We start from the raw sequence: 17,609 nt of genomic DNA, 5'->3' as shown, positions 1-17,609 counted from the left end.
GAGAGAGAGAGAGAGAGAGAGAGAGAGAGAGAGAGAGAGAGAGAGAGAGAGAGAGAGAGAGAGAGAGAGAGAGAGAGAGAGAGAGAGAGAGAGAGAGAGAGACGGCCGAACTGTCTCTTTAAATGAGGTGAAAGGTGGGAGGAGATTTTTCCTGAAAAGGCATTTAGGGAGGTACTTATATGAATATTAATCAAGTGTTTTGTTCCTTAGAGACTTTCCGCAGCTGGATGTGACAGATCTGACAGAACCCGGAGAGGACTCCGTTCTATCACTTATAGATAATTATCAAAACAGTATATTAAACAAATCGAAGCCGAATTTAGGCTGTTACCTGCTGAAATTACATTGTATTCTTTCAGGGAACGGTGCCGGATATCATAAATATAAAATTCGCACTTCAATTGCAGAAATACGACCTGCTAAATTTAATAAACTCATAAAAAATCTTACATTTTACAAGATAGCTTGTATTTAAAACACCTTTACCATGGACGCAATTCTGGACAACTTCAACTCGGAGAAACTTTTCCCCAATTCCAACCTGTTGGACCTTGAGGATTTGAATGAAACTGATTTTCTCACCAATGTGGTACGTTGTGATTCTGCATATTCTTTTATATAGGTTAAAGCACTGGAAATTGTCTCTTGTCTGCAATGCTAATCAATTAGGTATTTCGTATCTTCCTAAACCAAAAAGTGCAATGTTATGTTGACATACACTGATTGGTAAACCCCTTCACGTGTGTAGCCTATTGGAAATGTAACGCAAACCACTCCAGTATGGCAAAATCATTTTTACGAATTTTAACAAGCTCACGTTACCGCTAAAAACTATTAATAAATCTTTATACGACTGTAAAATTGTTCGTTTACTGTTGATGACTGACATTTGCGAATTATTTTACCAAGGAAAGCTATGAACCTACAGTGTTTGTTTTGTCGCTGGCGTCAGATATTGCACTGTCCAGCTGGTTTCACAGTGGGCGTAGTTCACAAGTAGTTGCCAATATTAAATTCGATCGTTCGCACACCTACTACTCGTCTGTAGACTCCCGTTATTTTGGTTCATGCCTCCAGCGGGTGAAATCCAGTCGGATTAATTAATTTTGATAGTCACAGCTGGGGAAATAAATTGGAATAGGCCAATGACAATGCTAAAATGAATTTTTTAAGTCGAGGAATGAAAATCCAGATGAGAGTGCTACATTATAATTTAACAGTAACTATGAGATTGATACTGATGCAGATTATTGGCGTGGACTTTTTTGTTGTCCAGTGTATAAACTCAGAAACAATCAACAAGTCTTCCTTCTTATTGTTTCCTCTGATCACTCTGGGGGAACCTTAAAGATTGCAGCTGTAACATCTGAAGTGGTTCCCTCTAGTCCTTCCTAGACATTGGTGCACCACAGAGTGTGAACACATGGGGTAGCAATCGCTCCTGCATTTAGGGTTCAATAGGTGACTCACTGGCCGCCTCACAGCTGGTGTCAATCACTTCTGTGCCCACAGTAAAAACACAGTGTTCTAGTCCCTTGTGGGCAGCACTTGACATCGAGGGGTCCGACAAGGGTCTCACAGGGATACAAAGGTCTACACACCCAGCTGTCTTTCAGCATCTCTCTCAATGAAGGGCCGGTGTTGGGGTGAGCCTCAATGGCTTGATTGTCGTGCCCCTGCATGTGCAAAGGGACACAGTGAGAGAAGCCTGTATGTTAGAGTCCACTGCAGTGCTTTCTGGGACTGACTGCCCTTCTCAGAGCTGTGTGAGGGTGAATGAGCTTTGTGTGGCTAGAGGCATCTGCCTCAAATGGCTCCTGACACAAACTCCTGTGCAGGAGGACTTCCTCTGTGAAAAGGCCCCTCTGTGCTTTAATGGGAACCGGTAGATCCCCAAGCCACAGGTAATTCCTGCTCACAACTGCCTGAGCGCAAATGGGAGGGAGAGGGGTGGTGGAGTTCAGTGGCAGGGTCTCTCTTCCCTTGCCTTTACCAGGTCATGTGTGCTGAAGGACGAACTTTAACTGCTTTGGCCTCTTGAAGTTTATACTGCAGCTCTTTTCATTCATGGCCTGGAAGCCGCTCGGACGCCCACCCTGTGGGGTGTGTGTGAATGCCCTATGGCTGTATGTGCTAGTTAAACTTGGTGGCAACATGGGAACCGGTTTTTCATGGAAGAAGATCAGAAAACCAGTTGGATATGTACCAGTCTAAATGTCAAGAGACATGTAGCATCTGATTTTGAATGTAATAATGCATGGGCTGCACAAGGTATTAATTAATTAAACAGTTCCTGTCTGAAAATAATTTTTAGTTGTTTCGGTCAAGTGCAGGTCCAAAGAAGTGTGGCTAGTTCTTCTAGCTCATATCCTTACCTCATTTCCTTACTTTGCTATAATTTTTTTTTTAGAAAGCAAAGTGTAATGTTATAGATGTAAATCTCATGAAGTAGTAAAGGCTGATGTTGATATACCTGTATGTAAAACTCAATTATCATCATATGTGCTATTCAACAAAACAATAACAGAAAGGTAATCCATTTTTAGCTCAAGCACAAGTAGCTACATTACTTTGCCATGCCTGGCCAAGATGTAAGATAACCAAGAGGTTGTTTTAATTGAGTGAAATTATTCTTTTAAATAAATAAAATCTGTGGCATTTAATAAGGTCATTTTGATATCTAACATCATAGAGGTGAACAGGCTAGTCCTATGCTGTGTTTTCTGGAAGGCAATTCTATGTTACTAATGCAGTCATGTAATGATGGAATGAAGGTATGGAAGCTCGCTGTTGAACGAAAGGCTCATAGATCTAGTTACAGTACAGAATGTACTTATTTGATGTCGAGAGTCAGAATTTCAGGAACACCTTCTAGGCAAATGAAGACAAAAAAAAAGCTATGCCTATGACTTTCTGCTTGGCAGTTCTCATCCTTGGTGAGGATGCAGGCAGATGAGAAGTTTTGGCCATGAAGCGAGGATTTATTTGTCAGTGGTCTACTCTGAGTGTCTCTGGGACAAAAGGATCAACAGTCTTATTGATTTATTTGCCAGAGTTTCTGCAAACACCCACCCAAGACACAATGCCTTAAAAAATGAATGTTACTTTGCTTCTTCGTTGTCAACTGCAACTAATATTGAGCATTAGCACACTAGAAATCCTCTACACATAACAGAAGGGCTTTGCCAAAAAAAAAAAAAAATCTGCAAATAAAACCATCTGTGTCTCCCTCTGTCTCTCCTGGAGAAGTCGTTATCAGCTGAATTTTAGACGGTTCATCACATGAGTGGTTATTACTCTGCAGGACTGGATTGGGCCCACAAGCTTCAAAAGACTGCCTTTCACACTATCAGCTGTGCCGCTAAGTGAAATCAAAATTTGATGCTCAAAATATAGCAAGAGTATCAATGAAAGTAAGGCATGGGGAAGTGGACTCGAAAAATGGCTGCTGGTTCATTTTTCCTGGAAGGAAGGTAAAGTAATACCATACTGGGTGGGGGTGGGGGGGGGGGGGGGGGGGGGGGTGGACACGTCAAAATGAGCTGCAAGGAGTGCCCGAGTATGCACATGAATCTTTGAAGTTTATAAATTATTGGTATACATGAAGCCTTGATGAAAGATTTGGGCAAAATAAATGTAATTTATAGACAAAAACGGAATTAAAATGAATCTGGGATATAGACAGTAAAAGCAATATGAAAGGAATCTAATTGACAGGCAAACTGCTTGTTTGAGAAACCTGAAGGATAGGTTTATTGTTAAATATTTCCGCAGCAGGCACAGTGATGCAGGGCTTTCTGATAGCTCAGCTTTGAGCCTCATGAAGGAAGGCAGTGACATCACACTTTTTCTCCGCTCCATTTGAAATGTCTCTGGGGCATAATCCCCCGGGTGGCAGGTGTCAGAGTGGGACCACTGTGCATCAGACGCATCTGGGTGTGGAAGGAGCAGGTGATAGGATCTTGACTCAGCCAGGTCAAACCTGGCTCATTCCTGGCCCCAGCATGCCCGAGGTACTCTGCTGAGACCTGGTTATTTAAGGGGAGGAGCAGGCCCATCTGGGCCAAAATGGGGGAGGTGCGAGCATTCCTTCCCACCAGACGCTGTCAGGGAATCATTACCCCTGGCTACTGCAGTCAATGGGCCATAGCCAGCAGAGAGGGGTAAGAAAATATTATGTAATTTTTTGCAATGCAGAGGCCGGGTGAAAAATGAGAAGGAGAGAGAGGTTCCACCGAAGGCACGTGCTGAGAAGTCTGTTTGCCTCCAGACCACTTTTCTTTCTTCTTCTCCATTTTTTTTTTCACTGCAACATTAGTCCAAGTCTGTAGCTCAGCCAACTGGGGCACAACTTTATTTCATGGCTCCCCTTGCAGAGAATCCGTTTTTAAATGCAGAAGTTGGCGTACGGCATTTCAAAGATGTCTTGGTGCACTTTGATGTTTCTAAGCAGATTTACAGCTCTGGCCAGTTTGAAACCTTTTCCTAATATCTGCTGGCAGAGAGAGCTGTCAGCTGGGTTTTATCATGGTCTTGTGTTTCATAAATTGGGCTTGGTACCATTTCTTAAAACCTACTCTGGATGTATTCAAAGTCACTGGAGACCCCAATGCCAATGTAGTGACTGTGTCAACAATGGCCCAAGGAAAATCTCCATATGTCTGTTGAAAAAGGTTGGACCGATAGCTACCAGTGTGGCCATTTGCATGCATTTGTATATTTACTCTGGAAATGTAACTTTGAAATGCACTAGAGCAAGTTGCACAGGTTTCCCTGAAAAGATTAAGGCATTCTTTGGAGGGAATTCTGAAAAGGAGAAATGTTTCAGGTGTGTTCCTGTCCCAACCCTGCAGTCATTCACATTCATCCATGTTGGTGAACAGGTATTTCTGTACCATCCTGTCAGTTATGGGAACATGAGCAAACCCGTGAATATCAATAGCTAAATAGTGCTTTGATAGTGCTGAGCAGGCTCTGTCTGACTGTGGTAGTGAACTGAAAAAATAAAAGTAGGTTCTTGCATCTTCCTCGAAGCTTGCCATTTTTGTTTGACTGTTTCTTTTCATGCTGATAAAAAACAGACTTAAAATGTTTCATTTAATTTTGTATTCTGGGCTGTGTTTCTGCACTTCACAAAATTGTGAGGTCTGAAGAGAGGTTCATGTGTTGAAGTCATGAAAGGAAATATAGGATCGGTCTGGATTCATGTGTGCAGACTTTAATAAAGACTTTAATACACAAATAAAATTGAAACAAAAAATAAAAGGAATATTAGTAATATAATTTCAGTTGATGAAATGCAGTATAAGTTAGTAGTTTTATAGTTTGTCTCAATAGTACTGGTATGTTCCAAACCATCGTGTAATGCCTTTCAAATGACACATTTTTTTGGAAGATTTTTTTTGTGTTTCAGGAATCTTCGGTATGAAGAGGTATTTTTTTTTGCCTTTAGGAGCACCTTAAATGAAAATGTGTCTGTTCAAAGATTCTGTGTCTTCTGTGGAATTCACAGCTTTTAAATGACCAAGAGGTGCCAGATTAGTTGCATGCAGATAGATAGTGGCAAGATATTCTAGATAATGTTCTTTTTAAACCAGAGAGTCATCTTAGAAATGCAGGCATTATCCCAATGGTGCTTGCAGAGGAACATCTTCTTCCCCCCAAAGACTCAGGAGCTGAGTAGCTTCACGTTCCTTCTGTGAAGGCTGTGGTGACTTCTCACAATGATGAGATTTTTGCGTTCGCTCGACCAGATGTTCTGTGATCCACGGGCCGCAGAGACCTTGCACTTCACCCCGGTGACCCCTGGTCTGTCACAGGCCCAGTGACTGATATCGACTGGGACTATTCATAATGTACTGGCTGAGTGCAGTCTCAGTCTTTCCAAATAAGTTCAACATGTTGGAGAGTCTCTGGCAGAGGCAATTGGGTCCACATATCAAACAGCGAACAGAAGAAGGCGAGCTAATGGGGAACATATTGTCGGGCGAGAGCTGGGCTGGGAGAAAGGCAAGTTGGGGACAAGAACAGGGTGCAAGGTGCAGAGCAGATGATTAGCCGCATCTGAGAGCAGAAGGGCTAGGACTGAACCAACGTCTTGATTAATCTCATTGCGTGGATTTCAGGTCCTATTCCCCCCAGGGTTTGCGTTTCCTGGTAGAACAGCAAATCTGAATGTGTCATATTTGATCTTGCGGTCTTTTGTGACTACTGATATGTAGCTGTGTCGAGCTGCACTCTAAGCTGGAATCTGAGTTGCGGCTGGCTTCATTCGCAGCCACACTGGTCGTGTTCCCATTTCAAATCCTCCTGAGCAGAGTGCAGACCGGGGCGATTCCGGCTTGGCTTCCCACCAGGTCCAGGTCGAAATCACAAATTGCTGTCAACTTTGCCGGAACAAGGTCGTGCATTCCCTCAAAATTCCAGGTGCAGGATTTATCTGTGTGGTCCTGGAGCTTTCTGAAGATGAAAAAGGGACATATGTGTCAGCGCAGAGCGTGATAAAATTCAAACCTACAACTGACATTCCAAAGCAGATAAAGCACCTCATTCTATGTTTTTATACAATGAGCTACTTGCACTGCAGTGAAATTAATGAAATTTCTGCTTAGCCGTTCTCTCCTTCACTTAGGATACCTTCCAAAGAGAGCATGAGGAGACACTTGGTTACATTAGAGAGGGAACTCTGGAAAACTGAAAGCTGCCGGAGGTAAATTCAGGACATCGCATATATCAGGTGTCTGGACCAGAACTGTGAGAACAATGAGCTCTGTGTGGGCCTGCCTGCTCGAGTCACTGTGTGTTTTTTTTTTTTTTTTTTTTGGTTCCGCACTAAAACTTCCAGCATGCCTTGTGCTCACAGTCCCACACCACATTCACAGAGGGGAGCCAGTGGGATGTGCAGAGGCTAAATTATAGACTGCCGCTCTACTCTACACAGAGTTAGAAAGCCATGGGATAGTCACTGAGCGTTTTGGTCTGCTGCAGCCCCTGGTCGCCATGATGGCAGAGGAAGGAAAGGGCAAATTGGGAACCCGTGAATTTGCAGGTTGCCTGACCAAAAAAAGCAACATTGCCCCTGGCAATTATGGGCCGTGATTAAAAGCTTAAGTCTGAGTCAGTGTCTTATTTTTTGTGGCTTCCCCAGACCAGACATTGCTCATGCGACCTATTTCTTTTAAACTTTAAAAAAGAACAACTGTTTCCTTGCATTATAATGATCCTCACCAAACCTACCTCTGGCTACACATTAGCCTTGCTGTTGATGGCTCTGCTGTTGGACTTGAGCTGTCAATCAGGTCCATAGCTGTTATTGCTCCACTGCCAAACTGCACACCAAATAAAGTTCACTAGGAGGAAACGCAGGAGCAGGGCTCTGTACTTTGCAATGGGAACACTACTTGTAGTGCATGCAAGAGGTAGAAATTACAAGTGGAGTGCAAGCATCGGGGAGTCAAATTACAGCCTGCCCGACCACAAGCAGTCAGCAAGGGTGTCCGCATGATGAAGGAGACAATACCACTGCTGGAAGGAAGATGTGCTGTGGGTAGACCGGAATTGTTTAAAAAAAAACATCGCTTTTGCTTTGAGATTTATTCCTGTCATAAATTCTGGGTAACACAACATTTTTGGGCAGACCCATTGGCAGGTGCTAGTGCAGTTATACTGGAGTTATAGGCTAAACTTTATTTCTGATTTCCCTGTTACACCCAAGAAAACTTAACTAGCCCTCACCTGTTGGTTTCACTTGGGATGCTGTAGCTAGGGCGTGTTGGTACAGGGGGGGTGACTCAGGCAGCATTCCTGAGCCTGAGTGACAGGAGCCCAGGAATGCAAGCGATGGAGCTTCACCTCCATCTCTCTGTCCCCTCGGGGCTGTCAGATGTGCAGTGAATCAAAGCTGTAATTGAGAGGGCAAAAAAGGATATTTTCTCTACACAATCACAGCAACAGCAAGTTCATACAGTATTTGCACAGCTTGTTCTGAACTCAGTTAGCAAAAATCATGATTAATTACCAGTTAACATTTTTGGCATCTGTCTTTTTTAATATCAGTATAAACACAGACACAAACTCTAAATAAAGTTTATTTTGGAAAGGGTATTCCCCCGTGCACATCTTAGTTTTTTATTGCGAAGAAGGAAAAGTCAGACTGTGTCCTCTTTTATTCCCCCTTCTCCTTTTCCTCCCTCTCTTTATCGGTATGTGTAATAAATCTCTGCCGAGGAACAAAAAACCAGTTTAAGCTAAGTAACAGCCATTCCAACAGGAAAATTGCAGACTTTCAAACATTACTAGGCAAGCCCTTGCATTTTTGGCAGGGATTACCCCACGCCGATAGCAACTCATTTATTTTTCCAGCTTATTTTCTTCCAGATAGTGGCGAGCCGCGTGCCGGCGTCCTCCATGCTAACCTTGCACTCCAGTTTGCTTAGATGTGCCTGCCGAGGGGCTGGCTAATCTGCATGCTCTGCTCTAATTGGCTGAGATGGAGTCAGCGTCAAATGCATTGGCCAAACAAATGACTCAAGGCGCATGGGCACGAGTAGAATGTCAATCGCATGCAGCCAACTTTTCATCAGAAACTTTCACTGGCAACATGAGCAGCTTAAATATTGTTTCAGTTTATTTGTCTTCATTTGAAAAAGAAAGGAACTTCTCAATGCTTAACATGTGTGCACAGCATAGTGCTATTTTGAACCGCAGTATAATGTCTGAGTGGCATTATTGTTGAGGAAAATTAAGTAACAGAGGAAAGAAATAGGGAATATTCATTAAAAATTTTCTCTCTTACTACTCAAATATTGGCAGCAACTCTGTTCACTGAATGTACCCAGATGGTGAATTGGAAGCAAGCAGTAAATGTTTGAAAGAAGACCGTATTATCATTACTACCTCTTATTTCTTACTGGCAAATACGTTCGGGGCTGCACTCTGGCTGCTGAGACACCATCCGAGCAGTGTGTTCCAGACCGCTGAGATGATACCAACAAGAATAGCAGAAACGAGCAGAAAGGGGAAAGCAGCTTTTAGAAGAAAGTTAATATTGATGATGGACTGCATTTATACAGTAACTTTCTTTTCAGGGTAAAACTCACCTAAACCACCACCAATCTGGCACACGAGAGAGCTGTGTACAAAAAAAACAAAAATAAATAAAAAACAGGGAAGGTGTTGGATATGCCGCACCAGACTTTGATAAATCAGCTGGTAGGGCCATCTGTGTGGCGCAAGCTGGGTTTCTCCAACTCTCTGAATGCCTTCCCTGCGGTTAATTTTCAAACATCTGCCACTTTTTTCCTGAAAATTTATCAGTTCCAGAACCAAATTGGACAGACTTTTTTAATGATAACCATTTTATCAATGTGTCTTTGCAAGAAGAATGAACTTTAAACTCTGGAACGGGAATAATTTTTTAAAGTTGAACCTCAGCCTTTCATTTTTAAATGTTAAACAAAGATTTATGTAATTAAGTGATTGTCCCTATCCAAGTGTCAGACTTTGGCGTGCTGTTTGAAAGGCGTTTGTTTTATGTTATGCTGTATGACACTGCAGTTTCCTCTGTTGGGTCCGGATCCTCAGCACCACACAAATGTGGTTCATAGACTCTTCTGTTTTTCCAGAAAACAAATGTTTTCATGAAAAAAAAAATACTCAACTGGTACTGCTGTGGACTGGTGCTAGAATTTATTTCCTGGTGTAGAAATGGAAATGGCCCACATCAAATGTACCAGTTTGCTTCTTCACTTTGTACTTTGTTCTTTGAAATCTGATTGGCTCCTTGAATTGCCAATGAGACTTCAGGATTCTACATGCAGAGTCTTGGCATGTCACATAATATTAAATTTTATTTTGTTTTGTCACTCTGATCAGGGCCCACCAGGATACCCTGTTTGGAGATTCTGGCTATTCCCAGTTGGTTCAACAAATACAGCTTCCTCATACTGTATTTGTACCGCAGTTTGTAATATTAAGTGCCAAGACTCACACTGAAACTTTTTTTTAACAAGTTCCCTTACTGGCAATCTATTTGCAGTGCATTTTTGATCACTTCTATAAGCGCTTTTTGTGGGCGTCTTTTGGAATTAATTCTATCAGTTTATCCTCTTAGCTCAAGATGCTTACCCAATGGCTAATTCTCCAACTTGGCAGGTTACTATTAATTTGATTCCCACTTGTTGTCTTTTCATTCCAAATGTGTGATTGTGTTAAAAATCATAATTCATTTTGAAGCAAAACACCTGGTAAAAATGGATTTTGCGTTCGAGGCAAGCAGTGATTGTGTAGCTTAAAGAGCAGGGAGAGGAAGCAGATCGGGGCAGGAGAGCTCTAAGCCCCTTAAAGTTCAGCCAGCGCTGTTTTCCAGCCATGTCAGGCACTGCTTCTCCTCAGAGGTATTTTAATGATAGGGTGTCAGGGAAGAGGATAGCCATTCCCCTCGCTCTCGAGCACTTCCTGCCCTGCCCAGTGGGACTCCTGCCCCACACCATCTGTCCCATCTGGACTCGCTGGACATGCATGGACCAGTGGAATTACTGGGATGAAGGACAGAAAATTCTGGCTAATATGGGGTAATAACTACTTCATGCACTGGGCAAGTCTGGCATTGCGATGGACTATAGTTTCCCAAAATGATAAAGCAATTCTACTTCAGTTTCCCTCAAAGATTGGTGCTTTGTATGTTTGGTGTCCTTAGCACCACTTAAGCTGTTTCTCTACATTATGTGTTATTAGGAAGAACGCACTCTGCTAAGACTTTACCTAGGTACTTAACTGAAAAAAATAGACTAGCATGAAATTACAGGGAAACTACTGAACACTTTCCTGCTACGGCTACTTTTGTGAATTTGATTGTGATAGCAAAATGTGAAAATGGCATTCATAATGTTCACCTGTTTCAGGGTTTTTATATTATTCCATTTCATCAAAAGAAATAAAATACTTTTCATTGGGGCTCATTCAATATGGGAAAACAACATCAAAGCTTTCAGGCCATCTATTTTTGTCTCATTATCATCTGCTGCATTGAGCTATTTTCTTTTGTGTGGCAACACCCAAAAACTGTGATTTTTTTTTGTCTTGTCCTGACATTTCTGAATAGGCCAGTACCAAATAATCATGTGGAAGGTCTGCATGCCACCATTTGAAATAAAAAGCTATTTTTACAACCTTAAAATTCACAGAATAATAATGATTGAGAAAATGGGTCCCTTTTAAAATAATTCTAAAGTCTATTTTGGTGCTGGAGCCCTGTGTGTCAGCGTCTGGAGCTGCCTGAGTCGTGCTCTTGGGTGGTGAAGAGGGGGGTTCTGAGGGAACCTGTGGTCTTCTGTGGTCTTGCATCACCCTCAGGATAGGAGGAAGTGAGGAGGCATTCAAAATAGACTTCTTTTTAGTTCTGGTCAGAATATCTTAGCTGTTGTTTTATTGTGTGAATGGGCGATAAAAATGACAAATCCAAGAAATCCAAATGAACTGGACAGAGAAACGCACGAAGAATGACCATATCGTTGGAAACGTCAGGGTGGTGACAGGGTGAGGGGTGCTAGATGTCCTCCAGTGGATAATGCTTTGCTTTTAATTAAAATTGTGAAGTTTCTGTGGCAACAGTGTTTAGTCATCTGCTGCAGTGCTGCCAGATTTCATCATCTGAAAGGTCAGCTGAGTTATCAAAGTATAAATCTGCTACAGCTTTATAAGGTGCTGTCAAGCAAGAACTGTGTGATAGTCCTTTTAATTAAATTGACTTTGCTTCACGTATGAACCCGTCATAAGAGAACTGTTCACAAGGTGTTGGAACTTTCATATTTGTTTAGATAGTAATTTGTTAAATGTATTAGTGAAAACCAACAGAAATACGATTGCCGAAAAGATGAGAATGTCTTATGAAATATGAAGGGCCCAGCCAGTCACGGTGATAACCTGAAGCCAAACAATTGACTGATTAAATATAAACATTGAGTAATGTTTGTTCACTTTAGCGGTTGTAATGGAAATCATGTTCCTCAAGGTAGACGTAACACTCAGCTCTGTTTGGATTATCTTCGCTCACATACACATCCGTAAAACCTAGGGGAACAACAGGAACTTCTTCTTTTTTGTACTGCCACTTCATTCGATATACAGATTCTCACCTTTTGTTTTTTCCATATTTTAACAAGCTTAATAATTAGAATAATATCAGTAAGGATAATCAGCTTACCAAGAGACAACGGATAGGAGAGTGAGACTTCATGAACCCCATATTGTGTAGTTACCACATGGTGTTAATCACTCACTTTTATGAACCAATCAAAATAATGTGTATTCTTGTTCCAAGATGCAACAGTTGGTCCAAATCTGTGAGTAATTTTCAAAGATAATAGTTCCACCAATTTTGGGCATCCCCAATGCCTTGCTCTCCTATTATTAGGTAGTATAACATTTAACTATTGCTTGTGCAAACCTTCATAGTTTTGTCATTACAAAAGTCAAATAAATTCAAGTGAATTACAAAGAGTGGAAAACATCATAGCAGGATTGTATGCAGTGCACCACCCGCAAATGTATTCTAGACCCCAGTCAAATATTAAACTGTAGCACATGTGCTTGACACTTTCACTGTCAAAGTGGAAGATTACCCTGGGAACTTCCAGGTGAACCCAAGTTCTGGAATCTATATAAGCAGCCGTGAGCGTGAAAATGTTCTGGAGTCACATATGTCGCCATGTGCTGAAACTGTGCGTTGGGAGCGGGGGGGGGGGGTGGACGTCAGAGGCCGGTGGACGCCCCGTGTGCACACAACCAGCTGCGTTGCTCCCACGCACCAGCACCAGCCTCAACAGGATATACACACAGCCGGGTTCCTCCACAGCGTCGCCCTGCCCCTCTTCAGCAAACAAACTGCTGACCAGTCAGGGCTGCTCCTGTTGACACTCGGTAATAACCATTTTTGCCTTCATTTCACCTTACGACAAGGCTGACTGAAAATATGGCATCCATTTATGACTGAACTCAACTTGAACCGCCTTGAAATGTCCGTAATTATTCTGAAATAACTCTTAATGATGGAGGAGCTCATTTATGGCTCATTTAGAAATTTGAATATAACGGAAGATATTGGGGTAAAAGACTACATTTTCTGGAGCAGTTTTGAAACATTTTTCATTTTTAATTCCCTGTGCTAATCTTCTACTCTGCACCTTTTTGAATTCCCTATACCGTCCATGCCTTTTTTCAATTAGCAGATGCAGTATTGCTAACACAGGCTGGTTTATTTTTATGTTCAGTGAAAGTAACCTCTTGACTGAACTGAGTCTGACGACAAAGGGCAGTATGTATTCAATGAGGCAAACAAAGGTTTGCTCCACTGTTCCCAGTGAGATTGGGTATGTCTTCAGATCTTCTGTTTTCATCAATGTGTTGATGGGTGACATCATGGGCTGAAATTAAATGCATTTATCAAGCAGTTCTGGAGCCTGATGTAATTGCCCTGTTCTAGGGAATGGGCTACTTAGGTTGCCTTCGTTAATGGGATTATTTTGTTCTTTCAAACGGCAAAGCCCATGACCCAGCTATGCTGTCAGCCTTTCTGACAAACATTATGAGCCAACGAGCTATTTAATTATCCCCATGGTGTGATTAATTAATTTCATGTCTGCACCATCAGCAGCTGCCTGACTGGTGATTTCCAGACATCAAATAGCTTTGATTCCAAAAATGGAGAAGAGATGTGGATTTTAAAGCCTTTACTGCAGTTGTACTTATTTCCCCACCAACAGAAAGAAAGAAAAATGCCCACAAGGTTACTTCACAGTTTCTGCCAGTGTACTGATTCTCATTGTACGTTTCTATTCCTGCACACATCAGTGGACTTAATTTGCTCACCAAACAATTTGAATCTAAAAATTCATTTAAAAAAATAAATTTCACCATCCTTTTAAGTTACAAGCAACAGTATATATAGTATATCGAACAACAATATATTTGTTACGTCTGTATTGGTCAGCACGGTTTTTCTGAGATTGCTCTACCGTCTTTGAATTCTGTTATATGTGAACATTCAGTCATATAGTTGCATGGACAATAGATATGTGCTATAAAACTTGGTTGTCTAACAAAAACCATTGTTAAAATACTATGTGTGGCCTACCCCACACAGTTAGCAAGAAGTTATTCCCTTTTATTTTACACTGTGTGTCACTCTTCACGTCTCCAGCCAAAACTAATAGCAGTTTGATTCATTTACTCTTGACCAGGACAAGGAGAGCAGTTTCAAACTACAGGATCCTATAAAACAGCTGATTTTTATATAGCAGAATAGCTCACGCACGTGTTGCAACACGAAATGAGTCTTGTTTCTGGTTCATTTCTTTTTCCTCAGTAAGCCAGCAGATTTATTTTGTCCAGGCTGTGGAGCGGAGCCCTGGACGGCGGCGCAGTGCGTGTTGCTGAAGCGTGGTTATTCAGTGTTGCGTGTGCTCGGCTTCTGCTCGTCCCACAGCACTTCTCGGAGCACATGGAGGACTTCTCCAACGAGCTCTTCAGCAGCTTCTTCGACGAGCACCTCCTGGCGGAGAGGAATCCCCTCATGGACATGGAGCTGGAGCCGCCCAACCCCGACATTCAGGCGGAGCACAGCTACTCCCTGAGCGAAGACTCCGCCCCACAGAGCCCCTCCGTGCCTATCAAGATGGACGAGGGCGCAGGTCAGTTTGCCCTCGAATGTCCCTCACGTCCCTGCCCTTTCTGTGTGCCTCATTTTCATTTTCCCCATCGCTATGACCGCTCAATGGATTTTACAATCATAATAATGGTACATTTCGTTTATGTAGTGCTCAAAATAGAGAAAAGAAGACACGTAACAATGAAAAGAGAACAACAGTGCATAGCAATAAAATCAAGCAGTTGTGAGAAGAGCAAAAATGAGGACAAAATGTGTACAATAGAACTATGGAACTGAAAGTATGGGTAATAATGGTGAATTAAGTGTCGAATTCTATTTTGAACAAATGAGTATTGATCACTTTTTTGAAAATGGGATGTGATGGAAAGTCTCATATTTTTGGGGTAGAGCGTTCTAGAGCAATGTGGCTGCAGTGGAGAAAGCTTGGTGCTTTGTTGATAAAGGCAGATATACATCTATTGGAACGGGTTTGAACTTTATTCTGTATTGACACAGTTCTACACATTCAGTTCTGATGTGGTTACATACATCCACACATACATACATCCCACATGTGCAAACACAGACACACACACACGCACACACACACACCCTCAAACACACACACAAATGCACACACCCATGAACACAGGGATCACACATAGTCCTAGTGCGCTAATACACACACAGCTGAGGACCTAATCCTAGGGAACATGCACCAACTCAAGCTCCGCCCTCCCCCCAAAGGAAGCAAGTCTGGGAATTCTGGGCTTGCAGCCAGTACACACACGCACACACTTGTCTGTACACACACATAGGCCAAGATGAACAGATACACAGCGCAAAGGAAGAGTGGAAAATGATCTCGGCATTTTGAGGTGATTATGTCATACTGGATTTGACTAGAGATTATGGGGAAGAGTGCATAATCTTGTTCCCCAAAACCTCATTAAATGTACATTATTTAACAAGAAGGGCCTGACTCCTCCGATTGCAGCAGACAATGGTTTCAGGCTACATAAATGTGAATGTACTTGCTTGTATTAGCTTGAGGTTTGATATTGTGTATGTGCGTGCATATGCATTTGTGAGCAGATGCATTTGAGTGTGACCTTCTGGAAATATGTATGCACACATTAGGCTTGTCTACTTTGAAAAGGACAGACCTGACCTAAAGGACATTGCCGTTCAAGACTGAACAGGAACTAGGCGTTCACACAATGAATTCCCAGATTCCCCTCCTTTAATGCCCTTGAGTTAAATGGTATCTCAAATTGAACTGCTGTCTCTGTCTGTCTGCATCTGTCTCTCTCTTAGTTTTTATCACTTTAACGTGCAGTGATCAAGCTCGTTCGTAGACAAACTAATAAGCACACACCCCCCCCCCCCCACTCCAAACCCCACCAGTCCTCAAGCCACGAAGCGGGGCTGGAGGGACAGGGAACCCCATTAAGTCCCAGGTCAACTCTGCAAATGAAAATTCCCACTTCGGAAGCCCCAGAGTGGCTACATTTGTACCATAGATCATAGTGTAAAGAGGTAAACGCATGCTAATGTGGACAGATTTAACATTGTGTGCTAATTCTGACACAGGCCCTTTAAGTACAAAATATATTAACGCAGGAAAAACAATCCCACAACTGAACAGACAAGGTAATTGCCATCACCGAGCAGGTGGTTTCTGCATTACTTGATCTACCCTGGACAGCAGGATTGGTTGTACTCTGGAAATTCAATTAGAATAACTCTGCAATGCCCTGTCAAGAAGTAGTTCAGTCTAGTTGAACTCTTTTTGACTGGACTTTATTTTGTTTTTCACAGAGACATTCACCAACTAGGGCTGGTATTAACACATCTGTACCCACGTTTGAAGTTTGCTTGTATTTTTTGAGGTGTGCATACATAATTTATTTTTCTCCAGAAACATCACTTTGTACCTTACTTTCATTTCAAGGCTTAAGTCAATTGGTGCTCTAGTTGGTTAGGATGTGAATGAGAGCATTGTGTTGCTGCTGGTTCTGGTCAGCCAATAGGGGGCAGTCTTCATTTGAACCAAGCAGAGAAACTAATGTCCCTGTACATTCATGCCTGCATGGTATTGTAGGAGATGCTGTCTTTCTGATTTCTGACACAAATGTACGTACAGTAAATGCAATCAGTAGTAATCAGTATGATCTGATTCATTAGAAATGCTAACATGCACTGCAAAGAGAGATCTTTTGTGTATAGCCTGTTAGTTTAATTAATTCTGAGGCTTTATTTAACTGTAATCAGAGACTGGAAAACTTTCCCAATTATGTCTCACTCTCTGTCCCATTGTGTTTTTACAAGCAGAAGTGACAGCCAATGACAGTTTTTGCTGGAGCACTTTGCTACAGTTATACAGGCCTTCACAGTGACAGTTACAAGCTAGTTCTGTTCTCCCGTCTATTTTGAAGTCTCCATTCTCCAAGGCCTGTTTATTGAGCTGTAAGCCTGTTCCCATGGGAACAATGACTAGGCCTGGCTTTGTTGTCGCTTTGCAATGTTGGTGAAATGGGGAGAACATTTCATAAGCACAAACAGAGTGGTTGAACAGTAAATTATTTATTTGTTATTTTATTTTTTGATTTACGTTATGTCCTTTCGTTCAGAAGCTCATTCCTTTTCTTAAGAAATTCAGTTTGTAAAAATTAAGTCACGCACACTATTTGTGTTTTATTCAGACAAATATTCATAAATAAATGCATTGTAAAATAACTGACATGCTATACACCAAAAAACATGGCTGAAAAAAATAACAAAAATAAATTATTTCAGTTAAATGTTATCTTATGAAGCATCTTCCATTCATTGGACAGAAAAGATCGCCCAAGGTTTTGGCTTGACAGGTATAGCAGTAATAATGCTGATAGTTCTAACTGCAGACTGAACAGGCCCAAACCAGTTTGCTGTGGAGCGCGCTGTGTAGATATAAAAGCCCAGT

General features: G+C 41.9%; 1 protein-coding gene across 1 annotated transcript in view; it reads left to right on the top strand.

Annotated features, from left to right (window-relative positions):
• The first annotated feature begins 219 nt into the window (after nucleotides 1-219).
• Nucleotides 220-17,609, top strand: part of creb3l1 (cAMP responsive element binding protein 3-like 1) — a 39,397-nt gene continuing 22,007 nt past the window's right edge. Inside the window, exons 1-2 of the mRNA XM_064336315.1 lie at nucleotides 220-589; nucleotides 14,483-14,687. Of these exons, the coding sequence (XP_064192385.1) occupies nucleotides 488-589; nucleotides 14,483-14,687 (307 nt within the window). The 5' untranslated portion in view covers nucleotides 220-487. The remainder of the gene's footprint in view (nucleotides 590-14,482; nucleotides 14,688-17,609) is intronic.

Source organism: Anguilla rostrata, chromosome 5, assembly GCF_018555375.3.
Source record: "Anguilla rostrata isolate EN2019 chromosome 5, ASM1855537v3, whole genome shotgun sequence".
In the NCBI taxonomy this organism is placed as follows: Eukaryota; Metazoa; Chordata; class Actinopteri; order Anguilliformes; family Anguillidae; genus Anguilla; species Anguilla rostrata.
Note: the sequence above shows the minus strand (reverse complement) of the source record. Positions and strands in the feature narration are given on the sequence as shown.